Raw genomic sequence first — 22781 nt, 5'->3', positions numbered from 1 at the left:
AACCCACGGCTGGGGCTGCAGCTCCGGCTCTGCTGCCCCCCAGCGCAGCCCCACGTGTCTCCAAAGCTGTGCATCTTGATGGTCTCCTTCATTAACCATTCCTGAGTATCTCGAGTTCTGCCGGACCCGTGGGGAGGGAGAGAGGGGGTGGGGGGAGGGAGAGCAGAGGGGTGGGTGGGAGGGGAGGGGGATGTTTGTATCACTTGGTATAGAGGGGGGTTTGTAGGGGTGGGGGGGTGAATGGGGAGAGCCGTATGGATGGGAGCGCACTGTTGTAGGGGGGAGCTGGGGCAGCTCTGCACCTCGTGTCCTGGGACACGTCCCGTATCCTTCATCCCCACCCCGAGGTAACGTAGGCGTCGTGCGTAGTGACCCCGTTTAGTTGAGCAGAAGCCATTGGGGGGAGGGTGGGTGGGTGGGGGGTATTGGGGGCTGTGGGGGAGGTGGGGGGGGATGGCTGGCACCACGAACCTGTTGTCTTTTTGAAGTGCAATAACTCGGTGTTTGTGAAGACTCCAAGGGCTGCGCGTCCCCCTCCCCGTTCAGGAGGCGCAGTTGGCGGTGGGGAATCGCAGTTCTCACCAACTCTACCTCGGTTACCAATTCAGGTTTCTCTCAAACCCCCCCATCCAGAGCCCCACGGCCGCGCTTCACCCCCAGCATCCATGGGGAAAAGGGGGGGGTCCAGCCTGGAGCAGCGGGGATGTTGGAAGGTTGTTGGCTGGAGGGCGGCTGCAGACCCCCCCCTCCATGTTCACCTCCTAATTTAATTGCTTTTAAAGCTTCCAGGCTCAGAGCCGCTGTTGGAAGCGCCGCGTTCTGGGGCTGTTCTTGTTGTTTGTGTTGGTGGCTCTTCTTTTTTACGGCCTGCTTTTGTTCCCTTCAGTTCCCGGTTCGGTTCTTTTCGGTTCTTTGTTTTTCTGATTGTTTTTTCTTTTTTGTAAAGAGAAAAAAAAAAAAAAAGACAAAAAAAGAGAAAAAAAAAAAAAAAAAAGAGAGTGAAAAAAAAAAACCAACCCCAACAAACACCCCCCAAAGCCGACTTTATTTTTCTTCCCATCTCTCCGCGTTCCTCGAAGTTCAACGTGTTTGTTAAAATAAAGAGAGAGATTTACGTTTCAGCCTCTCCTTCCGTCTCCTATTCTCCTATTGCGTTGCATGCTATAGGTGTTGGCCTATAAACTCCCCATTGAGACCCCCTTATATTGGGACCCCCCCCTTTATAAGGCCCCCCCCAGCCCCGGTCCCGCTCCAAATTCCTCCACCTCCAGCGGATTAATCATTTTATTTACGAGGCTTAAAGGCCCAAATCCCGTTAAACCCGGGGCTTTGCCGGCTAAACAGCCCGCTTTGCAAAGGCAGCCCGTTTGTGAAAACACAATTAGCAAACCCTGTAATCTGCACTAATTATCGGGACGGAGAACCTCACCCGGCGGCACTCTATGGGGGATATGAGGGATATGGGGGACGCTGCGCCCGCAGCGCGGACCCCCTTCACCATTGAGTATCTCCTATCGGCACGGGGCACTGCAGGGTCCCCCCCGTCCCCCAGCAGCACCCCCACGACCCCCCCTGGCCCCACGGCACAACCCGGGGACAAACCGGCGCAGTCCTACATTGCGCTCATCTCCACCGCCATCCTTTCGTCCCCGGAGAAGAAGCTGCTGCTCTCCGACATCTACCAGTGGATCATGGAGAAATACCCCTACTTCAAGAACAAGGTGGGTTGGGGGGCTCCTCGGGGTGATGGGGTGGGGTGGGCTCACCGTGTGTCTGCTGGATGCACCCATAAGGATGTGGGCTCCAATTCAGCGCTGTGCTCTGCTCCCAGATGGTGGGTGCCTTCAATCCCAACTGGTGGCTCCATTTGCTCCCACCCAACTGGTGGCTCTGCTGCTCCTGGTCCCGCATGGTGCCATTCGGTGCTGGCTATGGGGCTGTGCTGGGTTTGGTGCTGGTAATGGGGCTGTGCTGGGTTTGGTGCTGGCTATGGGGCTGTGCTGGATTTGGTGCTGGCTATGGGGCTGTGCTGGGTTTGGTGCTGGTAATGGGGCTGTGCCGGGCTCTGACACCGCATCCAACCCGCAGGAGAAGAGCTGGAGGAACAGCGTCCGCCACAACCTGTCCCTCAATGAATGCTTCGTCAAAGCCGGCCGCAGCGATAACGGCAAAGGCCACTTCTGGGCCATCCACCCCGCCAACATGGAGGACTTCGCCAAGGGGGATTATCACCGCCGCCGGGCACGGAGGCGCATCCGCAGGTGAGTGGGGGGCCGGGGCTGCGCAGGGCGTCCTTTGGGGGTCCAAGGGCTGACCCTGTGCTCTGCTTCCCTCCCTCCAGGATGGCGGTGAACATCGGATACTGCCACCCCTACACCCTATACGGCCTCGGCTGCTGCTGCCCCTGCTGCCCCCCGGTGCCCCCCGGGCCCCCTCTGGGTCCCCCAGTGCTGACCCCACTCGCGCTGCCCCCCAGCCCCCACCGCGGGCGATGGGGATGGGGACGGCCGCCGGGTCCCCGCATCCTCGGTCCTCTCTTCCCCGCTCCTCGTCCCCCCTTCCTGTAGTGCTCGGGTCCTGGATGGGGACCCCACAATGTGGGGGCACCGTCCCCATGGACCCCCAATGCCAGCAAAGCCCGGCACGGCAGAGCCTGGGGAGGGCGTCCCTCTGCAGCAATGAACCCCCATCTCCATATTCCAACATCCCCACCTTCCCATATCCCTGCTCATCCCCACATCCCCATGTCCCCACATCCCTACCCCACAGCGGGGACCCCCCCACTGACTCCCCAACCCCACAGCAGGACAGAACCCAACCCGCCCCACACCCACGGTTGGTGGTGGGTGAACACGGTACCCCACGTTGGCCCCCCATGAGACCAGACACCCTGAGCACATATGGGACTTAAACCCCACAGCGGCCCCATTTGCTGATTAAGCCGCCACGTTGCTTCGGGAGGACCCTGCCCTATTTATTAGTTTTTTGCTGTTAATTGTCCCTGACGCCCCTAATGAAAATCGGAGATCCCAGGTGTTAAATGGCATTAGGGCGTCTCGCTAAGAAAGACGACTTGCCTGCTTAATCCCGGGAGATAAAACCCCAAAGCTCATCGCGGCCCCGAGCACTAGGAAGCTTATGACACAAATTAAGCTCTTCAGGTTGGCGACGCCCTCTGTGTGGGGTTGGGGGGGGGTCTGGGGGGACCCCATGGGGCCAGGATGGGGGTGGGAGTTTGGGGTCAGCCCCATATGGTGTGGTTCAATCCCAATCCCAATCGCTGCCTCAGTTTCCCACCCCACTCACATCACTTTGGGACGAGGTGCTTCTGGTGGTCCCACAGCTGGGGGTCCTTAACGTGACCATCTGTGGGGTTGGCCCCAACCCGAATCTGGGCCAAAAAGTGGGATTAGGGCCCCACGCTGCACCTCGGCAGTGGGATTAGTGGGGCCTGGGATTGGTTTCTATGGGGCTTTGCTCCATATGGGGTTTCATCACTGGTTTGTAATGGGGTTTTGCTCCATTTGGGGTTTTTCCTTCTTTTGGGGTTTTTGCTTTATATGGCTTTTTGTCATTGGTTTGCAATGGGATTTTGGCCTTTGGTTTGTATGGGAGTTTGGCCATTGGTTCGCAGTGGAGTTGTTTGGCCTTTGGTTCTCAATGGGCTTTTGCCCTGTGTGGGGTTTTACCCCACATGGGCTTCCACCATTGGTTTCTAATGGGGTTTTGCCCCCCCCCCGCCCCCAATACAGCACTGCTGTGCTGACCCCCCCCCCAAAGAAAACCCAAGATGCATTTTTGAATGATTTCATATTTTATTGAATCTCCCCCCCCTTTATAAAGAGCTATCAAAGGTACAATCTATGGAATGTCTTTGCTGTGCTTTTCTCACACACCCCCCTTCGCCCCCCTCCCCTTTTTTAACTCCCCCCCTCCCCCCCCCCACCACCCCCCCCCGCCACAAAAAGTCATTGATTTCAATGCAATCAATCTCCTTTTGTCCTTTAGAACATTAAAAACCACCGTGCAAAACTCCTCCTCCTTCACTCCGAGGTCGGGGGGGGGGGGGACAGAAAAGGCGCCGGGGGAGGGGGATAATGGAACCCCAAAGACCCCCCTCAGAATTACAGCCCCCCCCTCCCTCCATTTCCACCCCCCCCCATCACCACAAACCCGTTCTCTCACCCCAAAATAAATCCATCTCTGTGTTCTGTGTGTATATATATATATATATAGATATAGATAGATCAGGCTCCTTATTTGGAGGGGGGGGGGGTTGGGGGTCAGCCCCCCCCCCCTCCCCCCCGTATTACAAAGGCGTTCCTCTCTCTTAAATAAAACTCTTTCTTTTATTATTTTTTTTTAGTTATTTGTTTCTTTTTGAGCATTTTAAATTGAAAATATAAATAATTTTTCTCTATAGAGACGTGTTCCATTTCTTCTATTTCAAATAGGAGCAATGAAGGGAAGGGGGGGGGAAGAAATGGGAGTAAATGGGGGGGAAATGAGCCCTAAAACCCCCCCACACCCAACCCACCTCCATGGGGCGGCATCAGGGTGGCCGGGTTTCCCCTCTTGGTACCAAAATAGGCACAAATCCCTTTTCCCCCCCATTTCTGCTGTAGGTTTTTATACCCTCCCCCTCCCCCCCCCAATTCATTTCTTATTCCCCCCATCTCTTTGGTAACCCCTCGCTGTGGGGGCTCTGTGGGGTCTCCATACCCACCAGTACCTTCCTCCCCCCTATTTCTCCTTTTTTCCCCTCATTCTTTTTTCATCCTTAAGTTTTTATTTTGTTGTTCCTTATTTTTCATCAATTCCTCATTTTTTAACCTCTTTTTCATATTTTTCCCCTAATTTTCTCTTATTTTTCTTTCCTTCTCTGCTTTTTCTCTCCTTATTCTCCATTTCCTGCTGATTTCCCCCCAATCTTTTCCCTCTTTTCCCATTCATTTCCTCCTCTTCCCCCCCCCCTTTTCCCCCCCATTCCTTATTTCCTTCCTTCTCCCCCTTTTTTTTCCTCTCTTCATTTTTCTCCTTATTTTCTCTGCATTATTTTAGTGCAAACTTCCATCTTGTGGGGCACCCTGAGTCTAAAACCACCCCCCAACCCCCCCCCCCCCCAATACATACACACACACAAAACCTCCCTCTGTGTTTCTTATCGTTTTCTCCTTGTTTTGGGGTTTCTTTTTGGCTTCTTTTTGCCTTTTTGGGGGGGTTTGTGGCCCGAATGGCGGAGGGAGAAACGCAAAGGGTGACAACGTTCCTTTGGGGACAAGGAGGGGGGAGAGGAGCAGAGACACAAAGTAAGAGAAGAGATACCACAACTCGATTACAATTAGAACCTCGAGTAACTCTATTTACACGTCCACGCGAGTTTTTGCATATGCCAGAGCTTCGCCAGCGCTGAGCAGAGGGTCGGCCCTGCGTCCCCTTCCCTTTGCGGGGACGTCCAGCCCAAGGCACTCGCCACCATCGTGGGGAAGGGGGGGGTGGGAGGGGACCCCGCGCTGGGTGTGTGTGTGTTGGGGGGGGGGTTGTTATCTGCTGCACCAGACGTGGCCCTTGGTCAGAGATAGGGCTGACAGCCCCCGCCATGTGTGTGCTGCTGGGCCTGGGGCGGCAACGGCCGCTGGGGAGGAAGGCTGCGGCCTACATCATGGCGTCAGGCCTACAGCATTAGGCCCAATGGCGCTAGGCCTGCGGATCCAGGCCTAGCAGCACTGGGCCCAGTGGAATAGGCCCAGGGAGCAATGGCGCTGCAGGCCCAACAGTACTGGGCCTACAGTACCAGGCCCAACTGTGACGGGCCCACGGTGCTGGTGATACCGGGCCGATGGTTCCAGGCCCAAAAGATCAGGCCCACAGTACCAGGCCCAACAGCACCGGGCCCAATGGCGCCAGGCCCATGTGAACTGGCCCAGCAGCATTGGGCCTACAGCACTGGGCCTAGAGGCCTGTGGTACCAGGCCCAAAGATACCAGGCCCAAAATACTGGGCCTACAGCACTGATGGGTTCATGGGTCTGGGCCCACAGGAGCAGGCCCAGCGGTACCGGGCCCACAGCACTGGTCCCAGTGACACCAGGTCTATGGTTCCAGGCCCATAGTACTGGGCCTACAGCACCAGGACTGTGGGCACAACCAGACGGGGGCAAATGGGGGACACACGTCTGGCCCAGCACTGGTTATGGAACACTGAAGAAACAACACCAGAAAATAATAAAAAGACCAAAAAAAAAAAAAGATAATAATAATAATAATAATTAAACAAAAAAAAAGAAAAAGCAGGGGGGTGGTTTGAGGGGGAGAGGAGGGGAGGGAAGGGGGGGGGGATGAAATGAACGCTACACAAACATGAACCAAAACCCACAATTCCTGCCTAAAATTCAAGCTTCCGTTTGGTGAAGTGCAACGACTCCCGAGGGTCCGTTCTTGGGGCGGAACCAGAACCCAGCGAGCACCTTTCAGCCTTTATTACTCCACGAAATACAACTCGGATTCTGCCTACGTCAGGTTTATTTGTTGCTGTTGTTGTTGGTTTTCTTCCTTTTTTTAAATATATAGAGATATCTATATATATATACACATGGTTTTTTTTTTCTCTTTTTTCTTACAAAAATAAATTTAGGATTCTATTTTTATTTTTTTTTAATAATATTTTTTTTTTCTTTCCGTAGAAGTTGGTTTCGCCTTGTAAACATGGTTTGCTTTTGCTTTTTTGTTTCGTTAAATTAAGATAAAGTGATCTCGAAGTACCCGTTCCATCGCAAAGTGCTAAGACTTCTTTGTTTTGTTTTGTTTTTTTTGTGTTTTTTTATGTTTTTTATTATTATTATTATTTTTAATAATGGTTTTTCTTTTTAATATATATATATACTTTTTATTGCTTTTTTTGTCTTTTTCTGCATTAAATAAACATCCATCTCTCCCCATCCCTCCCCCCCCATCCCACCCCCCATCACTCAGCCCCCCCCCAGCACACGCTCCCCTCTCACTCCCTCTCCAAAATACATTCGGCCCGACCTGCTCTGGCTTTGAGAGTAAAAACGAACACCAAAAGGGTGAGGAAAAAACAACCAAACAAACCCAAAACAACAACAGAAAAATAAAGGCCACCCCCCCCCAAAAAAAAATAAACCCCAAAAGAAGAAAAAAGAATCTTTAACCAAAAAAAGTGCTTTCCAAAGAAAAGGACTCCAATCTCTTTTTTTTTTTTTTTTAGCATCTCAAAATGTGCATTTAGAAAACAGGTGAACGGCTGAAAGGTGCCTTCCTATCGCCCTCTGTGTGGACGGGGTACGCACGGCGCACCCGCATCCGTCATCGTCCCTTTGGGGACAGCATTGTGTCCCTTTGGGGACAGGGCTGCATCTCTTTGGGGACAGAGCTGCGTCCGTTTAGGGACGGGGCTGCATCTCTCTGGGGAGATAAAGCTGCGTTCCTTTCCAGGCAGAGCTTGGGGATAAGGCTTTGGGGATGGGGCTGCAGCTTTATGGGGACACAGCTGTGTCTTTTGGGGACGGGGCTGCATCCTTTGAAGGACAGAGCTGCGTCCCTTTGGGGACGGGGCTTTGTCCTTTTGGGGACAGGGCATCATCCCTTTGGGGATGGAGCTTCATCCCTTTGGGGACAGCACTGTGGACCTTTGGGGACAGGGCTATGCCCCTCTTCAGACAAAGCTGAGTCCGTTTGGGGTTGGGGCTGCATCATTTTGGGGACACAGCTTCACTCCTATGGGGAAAGCATCGCGTCCCTTTTGGGGACAAAGCTGCATCCCATTGCGCACAGAGCTGTGTCCCTCTGGGGATGGGGCTGCATCTTGTTGGGGACAGGGTTGTATCCCTTTGGGGACAGAGCTGTGTCCCTTTCGGAACGGGGCTGCATCCCTATGGGAATGGGGCTGCATCCCTATGGGAATGGGGCTGCGTCTTTTGGAGGACAGAGCTGCGCCCCTTTGGGGACAGGGCTTTGTCCATTTTAGGACAGAGCCGCGCTCCTTTGCAAACAGAGCTGTGTCCCTTTGGGGACAGGGCTTCGTCCCTTTGGGGACAGGCCTGCATCCCTGAGAAAGGTGCCCCCAAAACGGCAGCGGGCTGCAGTGACCGTGCAGAACGGCGGCCATAGGGTGACGCAGAGCAGCGCTGAGCAGCCTTAAAGCCACCACGGCTGCAGCCTTCGCCCCTCCCATCTCCTCCTGCCAAAACCCTCCTTCCCCTTTAAGAGAGACCTCAAATAACCTTTTTTAAAAGGAATCTGCCATTTTTAGGTGCTTTCTGGCTGTGCGGGAACACTGCAGCTCTGACCGAGTGCCTAAAAATATGGGGCAGGGGCAGCCCCGGCCTGGCCGCACCACAGCCCCGGGCTGGGCGTTATTCCTGAGGGTTCCTGGGTGCTATGGGGGGGTCGGGGGGTGCTGGGATGAGGGCTAAGGGGGGAACAGACTTTGGGTTAAGGAGCTTAGAACCACCCTTGTGGTTCAGGGCCGCACGCCGTGAGATCCCCGTGCAAAACGCATCATCCCGAGGGTCCGCATCGCCCGGAGCTGCGCCGGGTTGGGGGGGGTGTAAAAAGAGGGGGGGCCGATCCAAAACCAACCCGATCCCAATCCCACACTGCAGCCCAGCACCTCCCTTCAGCTCTGCAGGCAGAGTGGGGGGGGTCGGGGTGGGGGGGGGAAGGTGGGCCCGCTCCTTCCCAGCCCCCCGAGGCACCGCGTGCACCCCTCCCCCCCCACCCCCCCTTTCCAAGAGCCCCTTTTCCACTCTTGGCCTTTTTTTTTTTGTCTTTTTTTTCCTTTTTCCTTTACTAAAACGTCTCTTATTTTTGCATTTTTTTTTCCTCTTATATATATATATTTTTTAATGTTTTTTTTTTTAACTTTTTTTCTTTTTTAAATAGATATCTCTCTGAAATAATAGATAGATACATAGATAGATATTTGGGGGGGGGGGGGGCGTTGTTTTTTGTGTTTTTTCTTTCTCTCTTTAACGTCTGCTGGGACACAAAATAAAGCTTTGGGTTTTACATGGAAGCTCCTTTCCATGCTCTCTTTCCATCCCAGCCCCGCGCCTGCCCGGCCCACCAGCACTTTGAAGGGGGGGGGGGGAGCCCTGCCTGCCATGGGGAGGTTGGAAACGGCGTCCATAAAACCTATTTCTTGTTTCTTTTTTGTTGTTTTTTCCTTTAGAAAACAAACCAAAAACTGGTTGGGGGTGGGGGGGTTAGGAAAGGAAGGGGGTGGGTGGAGGGGAGGAGGGGGGAGAAACACCTTGCAAGAGGAAACGGGAAGAGAAAGGACTGACTAGACGTGGTGCCACCTCTCCTCGTGTGGGTCGTGGTGGTTTGCCGCTTGGTTGGGTTTGTTTTTTGTTTTGGTTTAGGAGAGTCCCGGCACGTTGCCATCGGCCGACCCTCCTGCTACATTCAATCCCGACGCTTCGGTAGTAGAACTATCCTCAAAGTGCTGCTCTTGGCCGTTCCCCTGCACGGTGTCCTCTGATTCCTGACTCTCCCCACCACCTCCTTGAAATCCTCCATCCTCCGGGTTCCCCGTGGGGTTGGGCAGCCCCCCGGCATCTCTCACCCGCGGCCGGCGGCCCCTCCGGGACGGGATGCCGTTGCAGCCATCCTTTTTAAGGTGCCTGTGCAAGTGGTCAGAGCGGACGAAAGTCTTGAAGCAGCTCTCGCACTGGTAGGGCCGCAGGCCGGTGTGCACACGCATGTGGTTCTTCAAGTCGTAGTTGTGAGCGAAGGCGGCTCCGCACTGCTGGCACAAGTAGGGCTTCTCCCCCGTGTGTTTCCGCATGTGGACCTTCAGCTTGTCCTGCCTGCGCAGAGAGAAAGGACACGGGGCGGTCAGCGAGTGGGGACGGCCTTCCTCCTCCTCAGCATCATCCTCCTCCTCACTGTCACGGAGCCAGGACTGTTGCTTGTTCCCAGTGAGCAGAGCAGTGCCAGCATAGCAAGATGGGGGTCAGCATGAACCCACCCCCCACCATGAGCTGGAGGGCTCTGCGAGGCCGGGAGGTGACCTGGCATGGAGGGAAGGATGGAAAGCTCCAAGATGCAGCCGGTCCTAACGCGGCTCCCACGGGGAGCTGAGAGCAAACAACACGGATCTCCAGGTTTAATTCTGCTCAAACCCTTCCGCTTCTCTTCTAAAGGACCAGCAGAGCAGCTCCTCCCCATCCGGGCAGAGGAACCAGGAAGCAAAGTGAGCAAAAATCAGCACAAAGCTGTGGGCGATTCGTCCCCACCCAGCAGGCACAGCTCCGTGTCCCCCCCCAGCACAACATCCCTGCACCTCTACCCCATGTCGGAGCTCACTGCTCCCCTCCCAGCACAGCCCCCCATCCCATGAAGGGCAGGAGAGGGTTTGCAGTGTGACAGAGGAGGATGAATGGAGAGGGGAGAAGAGCAACACTGGAAGGGAAATCCGGATGATTTGGGGCTGGGCTGCTTCAGACTGCGCCCAATGGGGCTCCGTGCAGCCAAACATGGCCTCCCACACGTTGGGGGCAGTGCAGGAGGATGTATTTTAGCTTGAAACCAATAGGACCCCAATGTGTTATGGCCTCGCTGTGTTATGGCCTCACTCTGTTATGGCCTCACTGTGTTATGGCCTCGCTGTGTTATGGCCTCGCTCAGGCTGGGCTGAGGGCTCAGCTTCCACCCACATTTCTGCTTGTAAATGAGCCAGTGCCTCCTGTGAGCTGGTGGGCAGCATGGAGGGCGGCAGAAGGGTAAAGACACGATGGGGAAGGTCATGGGGGGAAGGGAGGAGGGTGAGGGAGGTGAGGGCAATGGGATGAAGGCAGCGGACAGAACCACAGCAGTAATGCCATCAGCTCCTCAAACCCCCAAACAAACCCCACCCCCTCCCCACGGCACAGCCCCCACTCTGTGCCCTCGTGGCACTTCCAGGAGGCCACAACCCCAGGGTGGGGAGGTTGGGGGGGGGGGGAACACGAGGACCTTGAACCACTCAGGTGTGGCAGCCGGAACCTGGGTGCGGGCACACAAAGTGCAGCAGCCCCGGACCCCCCCGCGTGGGCAGGGCGGTGGAGGTTGGCAGGGCAGCGAGCCATGCTGCAGGGCTGGCATCCCGCCCCGCCATTATCTGCATTCCTCAGCTATCACACGTGGGTCCCCAGCCATCGGGGTGCGGCCCTGTGTGGCTCTCGGGGTGCAGAGGGGACAAGGCCCCACGTCCTGCAGCCACCTGCTCCAGCCCACGAGGTCTGCAGGGAATGGCCCCCATTGCTGGAAGCAGCTCCATCCTGCCCAGACATTGAGGAGGTGAGCAGTGAGCAATGAGCAGAGCAGGGCAGGCTGGGCCATTGGCTGCTCCTCCTGCAGCCCACACATCTCCTGGCACAGCACGGAACCCCCCGCCCTCAGCCAGGCAATGGAGGATGCCAGGAGTGGAAAGAGGAGATGCTGGAAGGCCTGGGACAACCAAAGGAACCCCAACCCCAGCCCTTCACCCAGTGATCCCCCAGCAGGTCACCAGATGGAAGCGGTGCCCAAGGAGCTGTGGGCTCGTTGTGAAGCCAGGTGGGTACAAACCCATCCCCAGCCACCCAGAGGCCACCACCACTTCCATCATCAGACAGAGACATCTCTGAACGCCTTCCAGCTTCCCCATTGGGGTGGAACCATCCCATCCCAGCACACAGGGCTCACACCTTACCTGGTGAAGCGCACGTTGCAGATGTTGCACTCGTAGGGCTTCTCGCCGGTGTGGGTGCGGATGTGGCGCGGCAGCTTGCCAGCCCCCTGGATCACTTTAGCACAGATGGGGCACTTTTGGAATGCTTTTGCCCTGATCTTCTTCTCCACCTTTTGGGACCAGGACGGATACACGTCACTCTCGTTCGAACTGCCAAAGTATTTCAAGTAATAATCCACCACTCCATCATCGTCCTTCCGCTCGTCGTCCCCAAGCTGCTGCCTCCCCACCGAGTTGATCACCTGCTGCAGGACGCTGGCAGCCAACCCATCCATATCCCTGGCGTCGTCCTCCGTGTCCCCGGTGGGGATGAAGCTGGGGGAGTCACCCGCATCCTGCTGGTCCAGGGCGGCCCCAGGAGCCACCTCCTCTTCTCCTGGTGTCCCCAGGCCCCGGCTGCTGTAATGTCCATTCTGAGAAGGTGAGAACAAGGAGCCGGGGGCGGCCGCCGCCTCCTCATCCTCTCTGTCCAGCCACATGGCCGGGTTGCTGTCGGGATCACAGTCATTCGCCTTTGGTCTTTCGTTGAGGGAGGCTTGTGAATAGAAGTCCAAGCCGTTGCTGTCCGGCTCCTCCTCGTCCTCTTGGCCTCGGAAGTTGAGTCTCTGAAGATCTCTCAACTCCGGGTTGGTCCACGGAAAGCTGCCTTGGTGGCCATTGACGGGGTTGCTCTGGAAGAACTCCAGGTACTCTTTTGCTCTGAGATGGTTCCTCTGATCAATTTGATCTACTAAATCCATCTGGTCATTTTTGGCCAGAATCTTCCTGTCCAGGAGATCCGTGCAAACATCCCTCACCGCCGGGATCTCCAGCAGTTTGGCGGCGTTGAGGATGTCGTTGACGTTGGAAGTGCTGACTGTGAGGGTCGCGGTGTAGGCGAACTCCAGCAGAGCCGACAAGGCGTCGGCGCTCACAAAGTCAATCTCATACACGTTTTGCTGGTCCACCACTAACCCTGAGGTGAAGAGCTTCTTGAAGTACTGGCTGCAGGCCGCCAGGACGGAGCGGTGGGTGGGGAACTCCTGGCCTTCCACCAAGATGACCACGTCGCACAACAGCCCGTTGTTTCTCTGCTCGTTCAGACTGCTGAGGATGTCGCTGCTGTGATCGGGGAATGGGATCCCTATGGGGCCGTCCACGCCGCCCGCCATCGTGGATGCGAAAGGCTGCGGAGAGAAGAAATGCAGTGACTTACAGATGTTTCAGCACAGATGAAGAAATGGATCCACTTAGTTGGATCATAGCATCACCAACGTCAGGGAAGACCTCTATGGCCGTTCAGTCCAACCACCACCAGTGTTCCCCCATTAAACCATGTCCATCAGACAACACCCAACCCCTCCAACAGCTGAAGAACCCAACAGCACGCTGCTCCCAAAGGGATGCTCTCCATCACCCCAAGGTGAGACACAATGGAACCCAACAGAAAGAGCCAACCCTGCCAGCCCAACATCTCACACCCCCTGGGTCTGTCAATTGGACACAATGCTTCCTCCCAGTCCACTCCCCAACCCCACAGCCACTCATGGCCTGCGGTCTGTGGGTTATTCAGAAGGAGAGGTGCTGGCTTGGAGGGGGAGCAGCTGCCCAGGGGCTGAGAGCAGTCACCCCACAGCTACCAGGGTCCAGGTGGAGCCCCAAACCTCAGCCACTGGGGCTCTGAGCTGCACTTCTGTCCCCTTCCCCTCCAGACCACAGGCCTCAGAGGGGGCCCCTCCACCTCCAAGGAGGATTTGGGCTTTGTGGTGGCAGCACCCAGCTCTGGGGACACGATGGACTGTATGAGCGGGGCAGGGGGCTGTGCTGGGGAAGAGACCCCCAAGCTGGGCAGGGGGCTGGGAGGAGAAGGCGGATGGTGTGGGAATGGTTATGGGGTCACGCGACTGGCCAGGGCTGGCAGGGGAAGTGGCTGCTCATTCTCCTCACACAACACAGCCTTTGTGTGTCCGCCTGCGGTCGGAGAGATGGCAGCTGAGATGGGGAGGGGGCAACTCAGCCACCCCGGGTGGAGCCCACCCTCCCAATAGCACCATAAACCCCACCCTGCTCCCTTCTGGGGACCCCAACCAGAGGATGTATGACACGACACGGGACCTTCCACCCTTCCAGGCCTGAAAAGCAGAACCAAAAACCAGCACAGCTGAGAGCAATGCTGGGCACGAGGAGCAGCGAGGTGGTGTCCAACAGCGCTGGGTGATACACACGGAGAGGTGATGGAGTGGTGACCAGTGACCGCCCCATTGGGAGAAGAGGGCCACGAACTGGGCCATGGTGGGGAGCTGCAGCCCCTGCCCTCCATCTCCAGGCGGCTCCTTCCTCCCCCACACAGAGCATGGCTGTCCCAGACTGTGTGTCTCTGCTGCCACATTTCACCCCAAAGCGGCTGCGCTTTGGCTGCCAGCACTGCGCCCTGCCATGCGACCCAATGGGGGCTGCCAGCCTGAAATACGGCCGCTTGGGAAGAGGAGTTGTGCAGCAATGCCAGAGCTCGCCTCCAAGCTCCCCAGCAGGGATGTGACCCAAGGATGGGGCTGTGCTGCACCCAGAGCCCAACACGATGGCAGAACAGCAGCTCTGCATCCACCCACGTGGGGCAAAACAAATCTCAGCACCCTCCAAGAGCTGCTGCGTGCCGGGAGGGGATCAGTGCAATCATGTCGCTATTAAAGAACAAGCTAAAAAGAGGCAGCAGTTTGCTGCCCAAGGCCCAAACATCGCCTTCTCCCTCAGCACCAACTGAAGGAACGGGCATTTTTTTCCCCCCCTATGAACAGCTCACCCCTATTATAGGTCACACAATGCCAGCCCTTGTCTCTCCATGTGCACTCCGGGAGCCATCACCCCGGCTGCCCTCTCCTCCTCCCAGCCACGAGGCCGGACCTGCAGGCAGAGCACCCTGCAGCCCCCAGCACGGAGCATGGGGGGGTTATGGCAGCAGCAGGGCAGGGCTGTGCCCGCCGGGGAAGGGGGGAAAATGCTGCTGTGCTGCTGCAGCTCCTCCGTGGTGCCATTACAATTCTGCTGCTCCCGAGCAGGAATGCGCTGTCGGCGGTTTAGAGCTAAACTATCCAAATTATGTGGACCTGCCAAGCAGATGGGAGCTGCTGAGGTGGAGACCCTGAGCTTCCACAGGAACTAACGCGTGGCTGGAACAAGAAAGTGCTGATGCTGTTTTGCCCCCTTGCTCCTCCCCCCCAAAATACCCCTATTTCAATAACACAACAAGAAATCCCTTCTATCCCACCCAGACAGCACAGCTGGGGCAGAGCATTGGAGGAGACGCTTTGGGAACAACCCTCCTCAGCATCCCGTGACCTGATGTCAAAACTAAACCAGCTGCTTTTCCCCCTCCAGCTACAGCAACAACCGCCTCCATTTCCACGCACTCAAACTCACACCTGTACCAGGTAAGCAAAGCAGCCCGGGCTGCCCTCAATGCTGCCAGGTCCGACCTGCCGGGGAGGTTTGCCTCTCCCTCCTGCCTGCAGGGGAAGCCCAGCACAGCACAGCCCTGCTCCACACCTGCACAGGGAACTCCCCCCTGAACCCCACGGATCCCCCAACCGCAGCCATGTGCTGATCCAAAGGGATGGAACTCAGAACTCAGTGGGTGTCGGGAGAACCTTCGGGGCCACAAACAGCAGAGAAAATGGGCTTTCATTGCCATTGAAAGGACTCCCCATGCAGTGCTGGGAGCTGCTCCCCATGGGCTGAGTGCAACCCCCCCCCCATCAGCCATTTCCTAACCGAGGGCAGCTGCATCCTGTGCTCGCTCAGAGGGCTGATATCTTTGGCAGAGCATCCAAGTGGGGCTGGAGGAGCCTCATCCACCCCCTGAGGATGCAGAAACCCCAATGCTGTGCTTTATTTGGGTGCTGTGGGTGTGCGACCACCGGCACTGAGCCGTGCAGGTGACACACGCGCTGCATCACCGCTGCCGGATGGACAGGTTTGGGGTGTGATTCAGCAGCCCCTGCACCTCGGGCAAACCCAACAGAGCCCTTTATAATCATACGAACACCCGACACTCCCAGCTCTCACCGCGGGGAGAAGAGCAGCACAACCCCACGTCGGTTGGCATGGAGCAGGGTATGGGGATGGGCTCCAAACAGGAACGAGCAGTGGGAGATGTTGTGATGTGCTGCGGTTGGGTGCTGCCATGGCTGGGAGCCCTCCAGGAGGCCATAAGGGATGCTGCCATAAAGCATACAGGGATGAAAAAGGCTTCCTGCTCCCCCCCAAACAAATGGAAGCTCCTGCCATGTGATGCCCAGAGGAGAAGGGATGGGATAGAGGAGGGTTCTTCTGTCACATGAGCATGGGAAGGATGAGTGAGGATGGGGCCAGCTATGGGACACAGCTTAGTGCTTGTGGTAGCAATGGTGATGGGAGGATGGTTGGATGAGATGATCTTATAGACCCTTTCTGACCTTGCGATCCTATGAGTCTATGCTGCCCCACTCAGCACCTCCACCCCAACCCACAACACAACGCCAGCACAACAGCAGAACCAGAACAGGGAGAAGTCACAGCAGCACAGAAGGCAGCAGAGCGCTGAGAACCACCCAGAGCCTCGTAGGATCCCAAACAAGAGGAGATATGGGGCTGCTGTCAATGAGGAACCCTGTGCTTGGAGGGCGGTGAGGTGCCAGCACCACACAAGGAGCCCCATCCCAGACCATGGACACCCATGGGGCCTGCTGCCTGTCAGTGGGTCACACCAGGCTCCAGCCCAGCCCCACATCAAGCCCATAGCGAGGAGCAGCCCCACAGCAAGGCAGCACGCGGCCATTTGCACCACCAACAGCCACAACGAGGCCATGTTAACGCTTCTCCTATGTTGCAAGGTTAGCTTCAACTGGTTGCTCCACCCAGACCTCCTTGCCAATTTTCTCCTTTGTCATCAGAGACCATATTTAATCCAGTAGGAATGCGCCTCCGCTGGAGCCCGTGGAGGAATGGGTCCGAGGGGTGGTCCCAGCACCCAGCATTGGGACCACGTGGGCTTTAAGGGCCCTTCCAACCCAAACCACACCGCACTGCTGGGATCCCATACTGAGAGCCTCCATCGCCTGCACTGCATCATGTGGGATGGAGCACCCACCAGACTGGGCCTGGAACCCCAGTGTAGGCACAGCACGACTCAGCTCCCCATGAAACCACATGGAGATCCTGTAGCCCACCGGGTGCTCAGCCACGCTGCTCCTCCTGACAGCACCGGGTGGTCAAATAGGGGGAAGGGTTTCTCTGCCCCACCAAGCTGGGGGTGCTGGGGATACACTGTGCTGTACTGCAGAGAGTTCAGCCCTGAAAAAAAGAACTGAAACATCCCCCAGCACCGAGCCCTGTGCAGCTGCTGAGGGACAGAGCACGTGAAGGGGTGGAACTGAGCATCAGCCCACAACCCCCTGCCATACAGTCTGGGTATATAATAATGCTCACCCAGATCCAACCCCCTGCTGTGTGCAGGGTCACCAACCAGCAGCCCAGGCTGCCCAGAGCCACATCCAGCCTGCAGGGATGGGGCACCCACAGCCTCCTTGGGCAACCTGTTCCAGTGCATCTCACGCTGCTCCACTGCTTCCCGCAGCGCACAAGAGGGCAGCGTGGCTTCGGAGGGAGAACTGCACACAGCTGCCTGTTGGGGCACGAGGCTGCTGCAGCCACGACCTGTAGCTACAAGCCCACGCTCGGCACAGACCCAGCTCTGTGCTGGGGAGGCACTGAGCAAACAAACCAAGCAGGGCACAAAACACCCCGGAGATGGACTGGCTGGTTTGCAGTTTGCCAATGGGAAATGCAGGGGGATGTGCGGGCATTCAGTGCAATGCTGGGGCTGGGGGGGTCAAGGTAGAAGTGGCAGAGGGGCAGAGCAGCAGGTGAACATCCCAACTGCTCAGCAGCCAATGCTCCAGCAGGGTGCTGTGCTCTGAGCCACACAGCAGGGAGAAGTTCTGCTATGGGGAGTGCAGCCCATTGCAGGGGGCTGTGCCCAGCAGCACTGCATCCTCCATGTGTTCTATGGGGGGGGGCACAAAGTGAAGCTGCGGAGCCGGGGGATCCGCGGTGCATCTCACCAACGTGCCCTTGGCTCCCACCTGCAGCTCAGGGCAGCTCGCACCCGTTTCCAGTTTCTCACGCCTTGTCACATTAAGTGAGGCCGCCGACCGGCTCAGCTCCCATCCGCACACAGCAAGCTGCCTCCCCACAGCCCACCCAGGGCATCCCCAGCCCCTCACCCAGCACAGAGCTGCGGCTCAGGGCTGAGTCCAGCACCCCCCCCAGCCCTGCAGCAATGCTATGAGAGCTGAGCTCAGGCTCTGCCCCAGGAGCCAGGCAGGGAAACTGAAACGCCGCACAGGGGGGAAGATGATACGGCTCCAGAGCTGGAGGAGCAGCAGCCAAACAGCCCCGGTGCTCCAGCAGCAGCACGGCGCCCGCTGACCCCGTTTCCTTCTGCCCCACGTCCCCATCGTTCCCAGGTAAGGAACGGAGCCATAAAACCACAAAGCAAAGAGGGGCACGACGGGAGCAGCCGAGACAGCGACTCGCTACTTCTCCCTGAATCGAGTTCATCAAAAGGGTTTTAATTACAGATTGAAACCGGTCCCTTCCACTTGAGGTTAAGGCTGGCGGAGAGCGGAGCGAGGAGCGACTGTTTATTGCTTTACCTAAAGCAGATAACAAGGAGGTGGTTAATTGTCACTGAAACCTTCTCTTTCAATAAATGCAGCATCCTGAGACTGGGGAAAAAGGCCTCGAGTGCCACTTTTAATCAAGATAAAGGCACAGCTTGGAGCATCCCGGCTCCGTGAGGCCAACAGGCCGCCATGGCCAGAACGTGGCAGGGAGAGCAACAAGACCAGGCTGCCATTAAACTGAAGGCAGAACGAGAGGCAGCAAAGGGGGACTTTCATTGGGTTCAGCCCCATTAAACCCTCTGTGAACGGCCGACACAACCAGGACCGGGTGGAAAAATCCCCCCATCTCAGCTGTGTTTGGGCTCCTCCTCACCACCAGGACAAGCCAGAACAGGGGCCACAATGAATGTGAAACGAGAACGGCTCCTCTCTAATAAACCTCTCCATTCCTCTCACTTTATTGCTTTGGAAGAGACCCGGCATCTCCAGCAAAGCCCGGCAGTTCTCAGGCCAATCCATCCCTCTGCCTGACAAACCACCCCGGTTGCCCGGACAGCACAGATCTCCATCAGGACCACGAGAAACAACTTTTCCTTCAGCAAAGTAACAACAACAGCGACACCAACAACCACGGGACGGCCTTAGAGCTGCCTGCAGTGCTGGAAACCCTTCCAGGCCGAGACCTGCTCTATGGATGTCACGAAGAGCTTCTATCACGAGTTATGGTCTGAAGGGCTGGGATGATGCAAAGCAGTGATGGCCCTGAAGTCAGAGGACAGTGAGGAGCTGAGCTGCGCCCCGTGGGAAGCAGGACTGGATCAGAACCGTGACCGCGGGCTGAGCACGTGAATGAGGGCAGCTCAACCATCCCGACCACGGGCAGCCCCAGCAGCACCCCCAGCCCGGGGGGGGGGTGGAAGGAAGCGTTAACCTTCAGCCCTACCCAGGGCTGGGGATGGAGCTCCGTGCTCAGCCTGTGGCTGGGCTCAGAGCATCGAGGGCAGCACCTCAGTGTCACAACCACATCCAGCCCCCGCTCAGGGCCGGGCCGGCAGCTCGCAGCCCCCAACCCCCCCCCCGAGGGTGGCGGGGTGGGCGCCGGAGGGAGGGAGAGAGAAGGAGGGGACGGAACCGAGTGGAAAAACCCCAGGAAACCGAATCCGGCCGGTAGCGCCGAACAGCCCCGAACAACCCCCCCAACACCGCGACCTTGTGGGCACCGTGCGGGGCGGCACCGAGGCCCCGGGGGACCCCACCCAGCGGCCCCCACCGCCGCCCCCCCCCCTCCCCTCCGCCTCCCTCCCACCGCGGCCGGCGGGGCCCACAGGGAGCCTTGGCCGGCGGCCACGACCCCACCCCTTCCCCGGGCTGCGCCGCCAATGGAGGCCGGGAGGAGGCCGGGCGGGGGGGGCGGTAAGGGGAGGGGGGGGCGGCGAGGCCCCGGCAGCGCGGCCTGCACCGCGGGCACGGCCGGACAACGCGGGGCTGAGCGCGGCCCGGCCCCGATGAGCCCCGCTGTACCGGGATGGGCCGGGTCGGGCCGGGGGGGGCGGCTGGAAGCGCGGCCCGGTTCAGCCCCCAGCGCCCGGCCCGGCCGCGCTGCCCTCCAACACCCCGCACCCCGCGCTGCCGCCATTGGCCCCGGGCGGCGACGTGGGGCGGGGCTGGAGGGGCGGAGGGCGCGCCCCGATTGGCTCCACCCGCCGCCCATCACCGCGCCTCCCACTCGCCGTGAGCGGGGTGCACGCCGGGAGCCGTAGTCCGCGCCCCCCTGCACCTGCGGCCCGGCGGGGCGGACAGAACTACAACTCCCAGGAGTCCCCGCGCGGCGCACCCCCCCACCCCGTCCCCACCACGCACCCCGCAGGGCCCTTCCCCCCCCCCCCCCTCCGCGACCCCCCCCCACCCGGCCCAGCACAACGCGCACAGCGCAGCGGGGGGAACCCGGGGGGGGGGGGCGGTATAAAGCCCCCTCACCCCCCCCCAATTATCGCCCCCCCCCCCATTAACCCCATTAACCCCGACCCCCCCCCTCACTCAGCCCCATCCCCCCCCATTACCGGGCCGTGCCGCTGTCCGAGTACCGGGGGGGGGCAGCGGGATCCGGGCCGGGCCGAGCCGTGCGGGCGGAGCGGGCTGTGGCCGCCCCGCGGGAGCTGCTCAACGAGGCCCCGTATGCGGCTCCTTCCTGCTCCGGCCGGGGCCGCCCCGCTCTTAAAGGGGCCGCGCCCGCCCCGCCGCCCCCCGCGCCGCCCCCGCGCTGAGGGCGGGGACCCCCCACACCCCCCCTTCCCTCCTCCCCTCCCCGCCTTATGTTGGGGGGGGGGGGCCGCTCCTTCTCCTCCCGCCCCGTTCTGTGCGTGTGTCCGCCCGGCCCCTCAGCCGCCCCCCGCGTGTCACCCCCCCCTTCGCTTCTCCCCCTGCCCGTCCCCTCCCCTTGTCCCCTCCGTCCTCACGAGGGAATGGGGAGGTTCCCCACGACCCCCCAACCGCACGCACCCCCCCCCCCCCCCCCCAGTACATGAATGAGGGTCCACCATTAGGTTGCAGAGTGAACAGCTCCGTGCAGGGCTTCACCGCACCAACACCTGTACCACCCCCCCACACACACACACACACTGTGTCACCTGGGGAGGCAAAATTGGGCAGAAAACCCTGAAATAGAGGAATAGACACAGGAATGTCACCTGGACGTACAGAATCTTTAGGTACGTGTTCCATAAATAAAGGAAGAAACGGCCCCAAGTGGCTGCTGACCCCCCCACGGAGCCCCCCCCCCCCCCCCCCGCAGGGCAGCCCCCCCTTAAATAATCCCACTCTGCTCCTCTGCTGGGGGGGGGGCTCCGCTCTCACCACCCATCCCTGTGCCCACATTAGTCTGGGGGGATCCCATGGGGGCTTTGAAGGGGGGGGGGGGGTCGGGATCCTTCACCCCCATGTTGCTGATGGGGAAACTGAGGCAGCGCTGGGGACACCCCCCCCCATCTGTGCCCTGTCACGCACCAGCACCCACCGCTTTCATTTTCCCCCATGCAGCAACTCCGGAAAAGCAGCACTGCCCTGGGTAACCCCAAAGCCCTCCCCAGGGTGGGGGCACCCCAAACCCACCCCCATACATTGCTATGGGCCGAGCCTACACATGGGGGTACCCATTCTCCAGCCCCACTGTGATGGGGACCCCGTGAGGCTCCTGGGGTCCCAATATTAAATATTCTTTCCCAGGAACCACAATCATTTCTCAGGTATCCATAACCAGACCTAGAAATCCATGACTGGACCCATAAACCAACAATGGGACCAATAAATCCTTGACCAGATGGATAAACCCATAACTGGACCAATAAATTCATCAAGGACCAAAGTCTGGAACCCAAAGCAAGGAACCCATGACCCGACCATTCAACCCATGAGCAGATGGATAATCCATAACCAGACCCAATAAACCCATGACCAGACCCATACAACCAGAACTGGATCAATAACCCATAACCAGACCGATAAACCCATGACTGGATCAATAAACCCATAAGCAGACTGATAAATCCCTAACTGGGCTGATAAACCCATAACTGGGCTGATAACCCCATAAGCAGACCAACAGATCCACAACCAGACCTATAAATGCATAACCAGGTTGATAAACGCTGTGATCAACCCTATAAACCCATGACTGGACCTATAAAGCCGTGAGCAGCCCTACAAGCTCATGAGGAGCCCCACAGAACCATAACCAGCCCTACAAAGCCATAACCAACCCTACAAACCTATAACCAGCTCCACAGACCCATGGCCCTACAAACCCATGAGCAGCCCTACAAACCTATAACCAGCCCTACAAACCCATGAGCAGCCCTACAAACCTATAACCAGCCCTACAAACCCATGGCCCTAGAGACCCATGAGCAGCCCTATAAACCCATAACCAACCCTACTAGCCCATAACCATCCCTACAGTCCCATAACCAACCCTACAGACCCACAACCCTACAAACCCATAACTGAGCCAGTGGATCCATGACCAGCCCTACAAGCCCATTACCATCCCCACAGACCCATAACCAACCCTACAAACTGACAACAAACCCGTGGCCCTACAAACCCATAACTGAGCCAATGGACCCATGACCAGCTCTACAAGCCCATAAGCACCCCCTGGCCCCATAAGCACCCCACAGCCACTCAGCACTGGGGACCCTGACATCCATGGCACCAGCAGCCCCATGGCACCCTCTGCATTGGGTCCAAGCCCCCACTATGGGCACACATCCATTAGACACATCGTGAACCCCATTGCAGCTGTTTATGATCAAATGCAAAACAAAAAGGGGCAGCAGAACCGGCCCCAAAGGACACAGAACTTCAGGACCGGAGTGGAGCCCTGCAGGACTCGGGGCTGCGTTGGCT

General features: G+C 58.0%; 2 protein-coding genes across 3 annotated transcripts; one reads left to right on the top strand and one right to left on the bottom strand.

The window, feature by feature from the left end:
- The first annotated feature begins 1006 nt into the window (after positions 1–1006).
- Positions 1007–2707, top strand: LOC146758148 (forkhead box protein F1-like). Its single transcript, XM_085517558.1, has 3 exons — positions 1007–1721; positions 2089–2261; positions 2342–2707. Exons 1-3 carry the CDS (start codon positions 1443–1445, stop codon positions 2565–2567), a joined length of 678 nt encoding a protein of 225 aa, XP_085373684.1. The 5' UTR covers positions 1007–1442; the 3' UTR covers positions 2568–2707.
- Positions 2708–8825: 6118 nt separating this feature from the next.
- ZBTB7A (zinc finger and BTB domain containing 7A) lies at positions 8826–20661 on the bottom strand. Of its 2 annotated transcripts, none has more exons than XM_015886698.3 (3): positions 20438–20661; positions 11698–12902; positions 8826–9832 (listed from the first exon to the last, which is right to left on the bottom strand). In XM_015886698.3, exons 2-3 carry the CDS (start codon positions 12885–12887, stop codon positions 9382–9384), a joined length of 1641 nt encoding a protein of 546 aa, XP_015742184.2. In that variant the 5' UTR covers positions 12888–12902; positions 20438–20661; the 3' UTR covers positions 8826–9381. The 2 variants fall into 2 exon arrangements, with proteins under 2 accessions (XP_015742184.2, XP_085373682.1); XM_085517556.1 differs by lacking the exon at positions 20438–20661 and adding an exon at positions 19899–19976.
- Positions 20662–22781: the final 2120 nt, after the last annotated feature.

The sequence above is a fragment of the Coturnix japonica genome, chromosome 16 (assembly GCF_054131305.1).
Source record: "Coturnix japonica strain WE chromosome 16, WE-NBRP24, whole genome shotgun sequence".
NCBI lineage: Eukaryota > Metazoa > Chordata > Aves > Galliformes > Phasianidae > Coturnix > Coturnix japonica.
This window is presented reverse-complemented; position numbering and strand designations above follow the sequence as displayed.